This window comes from Glycine max, chromosome 6, assembly GCF_000004515.6.
Source record: "Glycine max cultivar Williams 82 chromosome 6, Glycine_max_v4.0, whole genome shotgun sequence".
NCBI classification, from domain to species: domain Eukaryota; kingdom Viridiplantae; phylum Streptophyta; class Magnoliopsida; order Fabales; family Fabaceae; genus Glycine; species Glycine max.
In genome coordinates, this window is record NC_038242.2 from 2,437,566 (window position 1) to 2,449,039 (window position 11,474).

Here is an 11,474-nt window from a genome sequence, read left to right on the forward strand (position 1 = left end):
TTATAGGATACTTGACTATAAGAGACTAACCGGAAATTATCTAGAGAATTGTTGGAGGTATTGATGCAATGGGCGTGGGTAATGGTTTCTTTATGGTGAAGTTTGATTTATTAGAAGATAAAAAAAAAAGTTTTCATGGGAGTCCATGGATGATCTTTTATCATCATCTAACAGTTAGACCATGGGTGTCAAATTTTATTTCTTCTGGTGTTACAATTGGTAGAAGTTTAGTTTGGATTTATTTTCTAAGTCTTGGTATGAAGTATTGTGAAGGAAGTCTTCTCTTGGCTTTAGTCACGGGAAGTGAGACACCTAGTTAGAATGGACGCTAGAATTGCAAATGAATCAAGAGGAAAATTAGTTATAGTATGTGTTGAAATTGATCTTGAACGAGCTGATGTTGGAAAAATATGGTTCAAAAATCATTGGTTTTATGTAGAATATAAAGGTTTACAAACTTTACATCTCCTTTATAAGAAAGTAAGTTTTATGGTGACATTACCAGAAGTTCTAGCACAACAATGACAATAGAAGTGGTCACTCTCATGGAGTGGATGGGCTTGGAAAAATGCATGAGCAATACCAACATGAAACCCTAGTTGAGAACAAAGGTAGGTTGTTAGTTGTGATGCACAAGGAAAACCAATCCAAGTCGTGTTTCGAAGCAGCAATCTTGGAAGGTTAATGAGGGAATTAATATATCTTAATCTTGTGTTTGGATCAAGAATTTCAAAATTTCAAGAAATTTGGAATGTCTATAATTTGAATTATTTTTATTTTAATTTTTTTTATTTTTCAAAATATTTTGTTTGGATAAACTAATTCAATTTTTTTCATATGCAAAATTTCAATTTTATATTTTAAATAAATGAAATTTTAATATTAAACTTTATAAAAAAATAAACACAATCTAGTTTTAAAATATTAATTAAAAAATATTTTAAATTTTTAATAATTTGTAAATACAAAATATTGATAATTTTAAGTAGGATTATTTTGCCTGACCATAACCACTGAATGTTTTTAAACCAACATCAATCAAAGCTATTTTTCATTCGACATTAAATAGAGTTTTTTTTGTCAAAGTATGCTGGAAATATTTGTCAGTTGACGTCAATCGGGACTATTTTTTGGCTAACGTTGGTTGAGTCTATTTTTCAGCCAATGTTGACTAGATTTTTTTACCAACGTCGGCTGGGGTTTGTTTGGCCGACACCGACTAGGGTTTTTTCAAACGACATTGACCAAGACTATTTTCAGCCAATGTCAGCCTAAAAAATCCTAGCAGGCGTTGACAAAAAAATCTACCCAATATCGGCTAAAAAATAACTGGATCAATGCCAACCAATAGAACCTACCTGATGTCGACTGAAAAACATCATTGGTCAACGTTGACCGAAAAATCCCTAGTCGAAGTTGGCTAAAAAATAGCCCTGACCAATGTCGGACAAAAAACCCTACCCAACATCGGCTATAAAATAGCCTTGGCTGATGTTGGCTAAAAAACTGCTTTGGTCGATGTCGACCAAAAAAACTCTAGTGGATGTCGACTGTAAGAACCTAGTCGATGTTGACTAAAAATAGTTATGTCTGATGTCGGTAAAAAAATACTTAGCTGGTGTTAGCAGAAAAAATCCTAGTCAACATCAATGAGAAAATAATCCTAACCAACATCATCTAAAAAAATTCTTAGTCGATATCGGCAAAAAAATAGTTTTGGTTGACATCATACAAAAAAATTCTGACCGAAAAAATCTCGGTCAACGTCACTGAAAAACAACTTATGTTGATATCGGCCGTAAAAACTTTGGTCATCCGTAGTTGTTAGTGTCGAGCGAGAAAGAGTTGCGAACAAGAACGTGAGTTAGAATGAGCATCTCCGAAAAAAGAATTTCAAATTCTATATTTTTTAAGAGAATTTGAAATCTCATTGTTTTAGTCAGTCAAAATGGTTCATAAAAATACCAAAAATTAAATCTCCTTTCAAATACTCTATCCAAACAAGCTATTTTATCATGAATCATTTTAAATTCTTTAAAAAAATGAATTTCCTTATTAAATTGCTCCATCCAAATACACTATAAATGATAATGATGGAGAAAATTAATAATAAAAAAACAAACACTTCCAACATGCAATGATGGGAAGACTGCATATAGGAAAAAAAAAGTTCAAGAAATGATAAATAAATGTTAAAATATTTTTTCATCGTTAAAAGTATTGAAATGTTTGAGATTCATCCTACAAAATTTTTTATATATTTTTGTTCCTTCCAAATTTAAAATGTGTTATTTTTTTGCTCAAAGCTAGGTTTGGACGAATCCAAACCTAAGTGTCTAAAGTGTATCCACTAAAAATTAGACACATGGATATTTTCCTCTTTCTTTTTCCCCAATTCTCTCTCCTGTTAAGGATGCACCTCCTATCTCCCTTTTAGATCTCTCACCGCACCACTATTAACTTCTCCAACAACCAATCACCCTCCCAATCAACATCCTCAACCTCAGGTTCCTTTTTTATCTCCCAAAACGATATCATGTCCTCCTTCAAGACGTGGTTCGCAGTGACGCGTGTAACACCCCGATCGAATCACACCAAAATGAGAGAGATCTAGAAGTTGTAAAGGTATGAGACTGTGCAATTGAGGATAACTTAAAGAAATTAATTAATACTACTTATACAAACAAGATGCATCTACTTTTCAATAGCTCATCACTTAAAAATTTCATAGTTAAGCGTGTTTGGCTTGGAATAGTAATGAGATGAGTATCCTTTTAGGAAGTTTCTTAGAAAACATATGAGTGAGGACAAAACAAGCTGAAAAGTCTTGTGTTTATTTGTGGGGTCAGTCATTGATCCTGAAAGTAAGCATGGTTGATTTTCAAGGTTTCAGAAAGAACTACCTACCGAGGATTCTGATCGGTGGAAGATTTTGACCAACAAGGATGTCGAGTGAAGTGTTACCACGTGAAGTGTCGTAATGTGAGAGTAGTCGAGAAGTTGACAATCAAGGATGTTACATGTATAATAAATAAAGTAAAATAAATAAGTCTTTATATGAGAAAAAATATTATCTTCTAAATATGAGCATCTAAACTAAATGAACACTAAAAATATAATGAAAGTGATCCCATTTGGCTCTTATTCTAAAGTATTCATCAAGCTAAAATAAATGTAACTAAGAAAATTATGTTTTCAAGTCTCCTCAAACTCAAAAACTTCTTTCTCAAGCTCTGAAAATAACACTTATAATAAAATGATAATCCCAATGAATAAAACAACTAAGGAATTCAAAAATAGTGTTGTTCACATTCGGTGCGATAATCCAAAAAATCCACCATGGTATTCACAATGAGTTTAAAATAAGATTATACATGTATATATTTACACACCAATAAAATCATGTTAAAATAATCACAATTCATGAAATTTAGAATAAATAAAATATTTAAATAAACGACAACACTTCAACGCATGCAAATAAATATATGAGACACAACTTAGTGATTTCTAGAATCACCAAACTCAATTTTTTTATTCTCGAGACTAGTGTGAATCTCATATTCTTCAAAGGGTCTATATATGAGCTCATATTTCATTCCGGGATATCTCACTGCCTTCTCCATCATAGATGAAAATATCTAAAATCTCTTCCTTATCCCAAATAGGAATATCTATAAATAAATATCATTCTCACCCAAAATAAAGATATCTAATATTATAATTTCATAATAAAATGCACAACATCATCCTTTCCCAGAAGGTGATGATCAACTCACAAAATTACAAGAATATCATTAAAAAAAACTACCAACAAACTCCATAATAAAGCACATTCTCAAGAATTCGTACTCTTCGTTTTACTCACCTTTTGAAGTAAGAAATTCAAACTCTTAGTTATTCTTCTTCTCTTCAACCAATTGCATCAAAAGAATTTGTCTGCTCTTTTTTTTTTCTCGGTCCTTGAACAACCCACTAATACCAAAAGAGATCGTTTATGTGTGTGATTTTAAGAAAATGAATTGTCTACCCTTATATAAGAATTGTATGTAATTTAAAATTTGTTTATCTGATCTTTCTTTATCTATTATTTCTATTATCTTTAATTATAATTAACTTTAACCAATCTAATATATTATTATACTAACATCTTTTCAAAATAAAAATAATAATCTAATATATTAAAACATTTTAATCTATCTTTTCATTTACTAAAAAATATATTTAGATATCTTTATCTAAATAATTATTAGATTACTTTTGAGATGTTACGATGTGGCAATAGCAGCTCCCCTTTGACCCCTCCTAAATCACATCCATCAAATCCTTTCCTCCCTTGACGATGAGGACTTCTTTGCTGCACCCTCCGCCTCCCTTGACTTCCTTGATGCCTTCCACTGGCCACATCTTCTACTGTCGTGTTCACTTCCACGACATCTTGTCGTTGACTACGCCATCATCGGAAAATTTTTTATGGTGGTATTTGGTGATGGAAATTATGTAATTTGTGATGGTTTTTAATTCTCAAAAATTATATTTTAATAAAAAATATCTTGTAGGTTTGAATTCGTCCAAGTCTAGCTCTGTGCTAAAAAATAATATATTTTAATTTTACAAGGACAAAAAATATACTAAAAATTTTGTAAGAATAAATTTTAAATATTTTGATATTTTTAGAAACAAAAAAACATATTTTAACCCTAAAAAAAAAAGAATCGGGTGCCTAATTCAACTCTTGTTTTAATTGCATAATCTTCAATAGACCCCAATGATGATTCTCATAAGGATGGAGAAAGTAAAGGTGAAGAAAAAATAGTTGCCTCTGAACTCCTGAAACCAATTAACATGAAAAGCATTATTATGCATCCAAATGGCCATGCATGGTACAAGTCTTGCCCCCAAATAGACTATTACTTCTTGGTGATCCCAAACCTCTTGATTTAGTAGGAGTAGATGGTAGCAGCAATCACGCATGGAGTGGATGGGATTAGAAAATTGCATGTGAAATACCAACATGAAACCCTAGTTCAGAACAAAGGATGGTTGTTAATTGTAATTCACAAAAAAAATCCAAGTCACGTAAAAAAAAAAGTAACAGAGGAAACGAGGATAAACATGCAACAAAACAACAACCAAGGTTGACGAAGGAATTAATATATTCAATCCCTTGAATGATAGCGACGGGGGAATTAATTCTGGCCATGTACACTTCTAAAATGAAATAAAAGGCCAAGGTTGTGGACTCCACCAATAATGGAAAAGCTGCGAATACAATATATATATATATATATATATATATATATATATATATATATATATATATATATATATATATATATATAGAAATATATGATCTACAAATAGGAAAGAATCGGGTGCATCATTCCAAAAATAGTTGCTTCGGAACTCCCGAAACCAATTATCAGTTTAAGCATAAAGCACCAAACTAGAATTCAAACGGCCATGCATGTATAAGTCTTGGCCCCCAATATATTATTACTCCTTGGTGATCCCAAACCTCCTGATTTAGTAAGAATAGATTGTACAGTCTTACAAAATGCGCATCCAATGATGTGGACAACTACAAGATTGAAGATCATGAGATGATTATAGACACTTCAATAACATATTTGGATTTGTTTGTTGGCTACTCTTATCTCATGGTCATGATGATAATAGTTTTCAAAGATTTTACTCTTTCCGTTATCTTTGAATGCCAAGGGCTTTGCTAATAAGCTAAGTCATAGACATATGCACGAGTTGCTGAGTAAATACGAACCCACCTCTTACATGTTTCCATTATATTATTTTTTTACGAAAAAATAACACTATGAAAACAATTTTTTGTTGTATATAATTTCAAAACACACAACAAAAACATTTCTGTGTGTACGGTGAATTCACACCCCTTAATACAACGAAAACTTGTTTGCGTCAAAAATATTTTCATCCAAAAGATATATTTGAAAAGATTAGGGGTGAACTTAATAACAAAAGAGAATTAAGAATAACAATTCGCCGCTTCAAGTGATGATAAAACCCAATGGATTCTTACAAGCCCAAAGCTTTCTTTCAGCAGTTCTATTCCAACAAAAGAAAAAGAACGTTTTTGTTAATGACGAAACACTGCTAGCCAGTAGCAAACACAAGCAAGCCATGACCATGTTATGAAAGCGATTTCAAGCATCAAAATAACAGCTCCCTGGAAATGAAACAATTTAAATGGCTTGTTGGACAAGTAGCTGTAAATTTTATCAATTGCCATTAGCCAAGTCATTTTCTGTAAAGGAATACATGAAAAAACATTTCCCCTTTTAAAGGTATATATACTGTTTTGCTGCCTTTAGGAGATATTTTTGGAGTAGAGATTTTTTTTCGGTTGAGTCATCCCTTGGGCAATGATAATATTTTTTAATCATTGGCAATGATAAATTCTGGTCACTTTTTATTCAACTCATGAATTTTAACAACGGGTCGTGGTGAAGTCCATGTTCTTTCAAATTTTAATTTTTAAACTAAATATGAAATTAAAAAAATAGAGGTAATATTTTCTTTTCTATTTTTATTTTATAGAAGTGACAACCTCACGAGTCACCACGACTAGTTTTATGGATTTAACTTATAATTTGTAAAGCATCATATAGCTGTGGAGGTGAACAAAAATTAAACTCTTAATATTTGAGCAAAATTCATTTATAATTAAACAAGACTTAAACTTACTTTTAGCCCATAAGAATATCATTATTCTTGACTTTAGTCTTTATAAAAAATTTATTCATTTCCAGTTCCCAATGTAAAAAAATGCGATTACAGTCCCTCAAAAGCCCCTTTATATAGGGACTTAATTAAAAAGTATATTTTTCTAAAGTATATAGATTAAGAATGGATACAATTTTAATATAAGAACTGAAAAAAATAGTGCTTTTTTTAGAAATTAAAATTATATTTAAATCTTACAAAAATATGAAGAGTTTATAAAATAAAAATAGGTATCACTACTCCATTCGAAACTTCAGCATTCCAAAAGTTGTCTGGTTGATTTCGTCAGCCTTTTATAAGAATCTATCTGTTGGTTTCGATTTTGGAACATGGAGTGCCAATTTTGTGTGAAATAGCCTTCTCACTTTTATGTTTAAAGTGATTCTTTCATATAATATATATATATATATATATATATATTCAGTCAATCATCATTTTATTTTTGTTAGCCATCGTTTCCCTGTCATCTCTTCTGAGACAGCAAACTCCGACATCATTTATATCTTTCCGCCGATCGGGAAAGATCAAGAGAAAAATAAATAACTTGAGAAGAAAATTTAATATCCGATGACTATGTTTTACTATTAACTGGTTCGTCTTTGGGACAATTTCATTTCATCTTTACATTTATAGAAACAGAAATACAAGGCATCGATGCTTTGAATATATATATATATGGAAAGAAAAAACGAAAAAGCAAATAAAATATTTTATAGTAGTTCTAAGCCAAGCATCCAGCATATATTATATATATTATTGATAAATCACACTTCACTGCAGACTCAGAACCTTCATCCTGCATTATGATAAAAATACAATCAGACTCCAGCAAGAAACAACAATAACAGCAATCAAACATATATAACAATAATCTTCATAACAATATATAAGTATACACATGACATCTCTATAAAAATATAAGAATATAAACTATCTTTGACACAATAATACTGCATTGGACTAATATTATGGTAATAATTAACTATAAAGTAAACATGGTTGATAAAAAATACCTGTTTTCTTCATCCATGTAACCGTGGCCTCTTGCAGCACTTCGGTAATTGGGGAGGGGCACGTGACCTTCCTCAATCTCCTTCACATCTTCCACGAGCTTCTCATAATGCCTTTTCACTTCCTCCACCGTTTTTCCTCCGACGGCCCTGGCCACCGTGTGCCACCTGTCTGGGGTGTCCTTGTCGAAGATGGCAAGGGCATTCTCAAATCTCTTGTTCTGCTTCGGAGTCCAACCCTGACTTGAGGCCATTGTTGTAGCAACACACACTTAATAAAACGACGGTAATGAAAATTAAGTGTTACTAATTAAAGAGGTGTGATTATAAGGGGACTAACATTGGTACCCTTTATATAGTAGTTGGGGGTAGATTCTGAAATTAGAGGTTGTGTTCTGTACTTGATGTTCATGCTAGCCGTTGCTTTCCGAACAAAACTGTGGGACAGATTCTGATATTCCTAGATACCGACGTGGTTTTCTTTTTCTTTCTTGTAATTTTTGCATGTTTCTTTTTTCTTTTTCTTTTTTCAAAATAATTATATTAAGGCTTAATTAACTTCTAAGAAATGTAAGCAAAGATCACGCAGATTTTCCCTTAATCGAGAAAGGTGTTGTCTCCTGTGAATTTCACTCATTCATTCCTGTGAATTCCTGTCACATCACATATATGCATGCCTCCCGTTACAGAATTTAACATAAGACACCGTTTTTATTTCTGTTCAAGGCAAGGATTATTTGATTTTGATCCTCATGGAATTCCTTGTCACATCACCTGCATGCTCCTACTTGACTAGAGTTATTGACACTCAAAGTTGCATTTCAGTCAACATTGTTGGCTGTCGAATTTTTATGTTTATTTTGCGTGGATACGATACGTGCATCAGAACATGTATAATTGTAGTTCTGCAAACAAGAACATCTTAAAAATTATAAATCAGTCATTATAAATGACTTATATATTGTCAGCAAATAAAAATAATATCAACCACGTTTATATCAGTTGATTAAATGAAATGTATGATTGTAAATTTCTTGATATCATATTGAATTTGATCATTAAAAAAACACAATTTCCATTGTTTAATTCATAAAGGGACTGCTTCTATATATTACACCTACTTCTATGTCTCGTGTATCATGTGCAGTGATGTTAGATTTCCATAACTTTTTAAAAGGTTTAGATATTGAAGCAAATGAAAATCGTGCGTGCTGCATTTTGATTTGTGATGACACGTAGGGCTGTGAAGATCTTAACTTGCACAGTAGAGAGGACAGGTGGGCATAACCACACCAACAGCGTTCACGGGCGTAGGTGACTTGCGTCTATGTAGAAAATTTCACGCCAAGAGTACCTTCCACCTAGCTGTGTATATGGATCATCAGACCCAAAACCAACAAAAGTGCTTTTTATCTTTTCAGCTGTTTCCTCTCTGTAATCCGTGTCCTTCGCAAAACAGTACTACTTGCATTTTCATCTTATGTTTTGTTTCAAGTACGTGTATATTCGAGTCGAGCTAACGATAACAACATAAAACAAACTTAACAGTGAAGTTGCTAGAGACTCCAGCTTCTGTGAAACGCTCCTACTCTTCCTAGCTTGTGGTTAAAGCACCAAAGTGATTAATTTTTTGTTTTATTAACAAATGTTAGTTTTGTTAGAAATATTAGTTAGGGAAATCATTCTTACTCCTTTTTTTCTACTTTTATCATTTTTCAACTAGTGGATGAACCTTATATCTCCAGCAAAGTGACTAAATTGTTTTGCCCCTTCTTACTTCTTACTCCCTACTAACACTCAATTTGAAATCCCTACAAACTTTAAGCTATGATAAATTGATAATGTCACGCTACATATATTTATTGCTCCCTATTAGGCATTATGGTTTATGTACGTACAATTCCAACTATATATATAAGCATAGTGTTCCTAGAGTACTATCATATCACTTATGTTGTTCACAAATTCCTTGGTTATCTTAATTTTCTTCAGTTACTGATGTTTAATGAAAAATATTGAGCGGATAACTTATTCTGTGAAGTTATATTGCGGAGCCACAATGGGAGAGACATGTATGCAGCTTGGCTATTTTTTGGTTTATCAATTGAAGCAAATAAAAGAAGGGGAAAAAAAAAGAAAGAAAAAAAACTAGCCGTGTGTTAGCGTTATCTTAAAGTTAATCTTGTCCCACCGGAGAAAATAGTTAAATAAATAAAGGTTAGAACTTAGAAAGTGAACCTCGGAGATTAGACAACATAGGACACTTTCCATCTGTTTTACATTAACATAATGTCATCTCAAATCTAGTATCTTACAAGAGGAGCAACCGAAAGTGCCTCCGTAATAAATGGTTTATTTTACATTGATCAATGAAAGCGGCAGGACAAAAAAAAAAAAGGAAAAGTTGTGTGTCCCGGAATAGAATTTTTGTATCTACTTTTTCACTTTTTTTCACAAGGATGGATATGCATGCACGAACAAAATATAAATAGAACCACATATATAACTTAATTTGGTGGCTGAATTTCATCCTGGGAGCCCCCAACAATGTTCATATTGAAGATTAATTTAAAGATGACTAGTAATTTATTGAAATGGGTATATGGTATAATATTATATGATGATTGACCTTGTTCAAAATAACAAAACAGAAAAGAGCTCCACCAAGAAACATTTATACTTTATTTGATCAATAGCAAGGGATGAGGCGATGCTGATACATTCAGAATCCTTATCATCCACGCATATCCTGAGCTGAATTTATCTCTGAATTGAGCTTCCCTTTCTGTTTCAGAAGCTTTATGATCACTCCACTACCGGTTCAAGTTGGCATTGAGGGGCCACTGCATTGATTTCTAACCAACCATGGGTTAGTATTCATGCTTAGATTCCAAAACCTAGATGCTTTGAAAGCTGCAGTCAAAGGAACTCACCCTCTAAATTTGCTCAGCTAGCATATATAGTTCCGCATAATAGCCAATGGATCTAATTCTGAGACAGCAAAAAACAAAACAAAAAATGTTTAGTCAAACTAGACTAATTTAATTACATTCCTTTCACCTATTATCTGATGCTAGTATGCTACGAAGACATAATTTGCACCAAGAAAATAATTAATCAGAAACTAAAAGTTCCCACAGTGCAAACCTCCTATCATTATTTATGCTAAAACACATTGCATAATTATCCCATCTTCGTCATGAGTCCCGTGACAACTAAAAATATAGTGATTTCAACTCATGTAAGCAGACAAGAAGAGAACATAGTTCCTTTTTACATTATTTCCTGTTTCTATAAACTTTTCCTAGTTATTAAATATTTATAGAAAAGGCAAATACTCGTGCGGTATGCAATTGCAATAAATAATTAAAGAAAACATTTTGTAGTTCATAAAGATATTATTTGACTCGAGAGGAAAAAAACAAATAAAAAAAAATCATAACTTCAAATCAACTTATACAACTTAACTTTTTGAAAAAGTTAAATAATAGAACTATAAAAATTAAATACATAATTTGATTTTATTTTAACTTTTGAAAGAAGCTCAATTCATTTTTCAATCTTATTCTCTTTTCCTGCATGTACTTACTAGATGTTTATATATGGAAACATGGTTATAATGATATGGGGTATGGCGAATTGGATACACAGGGTTATTGAGAAAATAATGTAGCCATGGAAGAGACTGTTGTCTGCTATCTTGGA

The 11,474-nt window shown here is 32.0% G+C and overlaps 1 protein-coding gene across 1 annotated transcript; it reads right to left on the reverse strand.

Annotated features, from left to right (window-relative positions):
* Positions 1-7,322: 7,322 nt before the first annotated feature.
* LOC100814380 (protein RADIALIS-like 3) lies at positions 7,323-8,453 on the reverse strand. The gene is made up of 2 exons (XM_006581143.4): positions 7,773-8,453; positions 7,323-7,555 (listed from the first exon to the last, which is right to left on the reverse strand). Exons 1-2 carry the CDS (start codon positions 8,021-8,023, stop codon positions 7,531-7,533), a joined length of 276 nt encoding a protein of 91 aa, XP_006581206.1. The 5' UTR covers positions 8,024-8,453; the 3' UTR covers positions 7,323-7,530.
* Between the last annotated feature and the right edge of the window lie 3,021 nt (positions 8,454-11,474).

What these genes read in the sequence shown, in the direction of transcription:
- LOC100814380 (XM_006581143.4), bottom strand. Translation starts at nt 8,023, where the DNA reads ATGGCCTCAAGTCAGGGTTGGACTCCGAAGCAGAACAAGAGATTTGAG. An exon ending in TACATGGATGAAGAAAACAG is followed by an intron (nt 7,556 to 7,772) that starts GTATTTTTTATC and finishes ATCATAATGCAG; the next exon opens with GATGAAGGTTCTGAGTCTGC.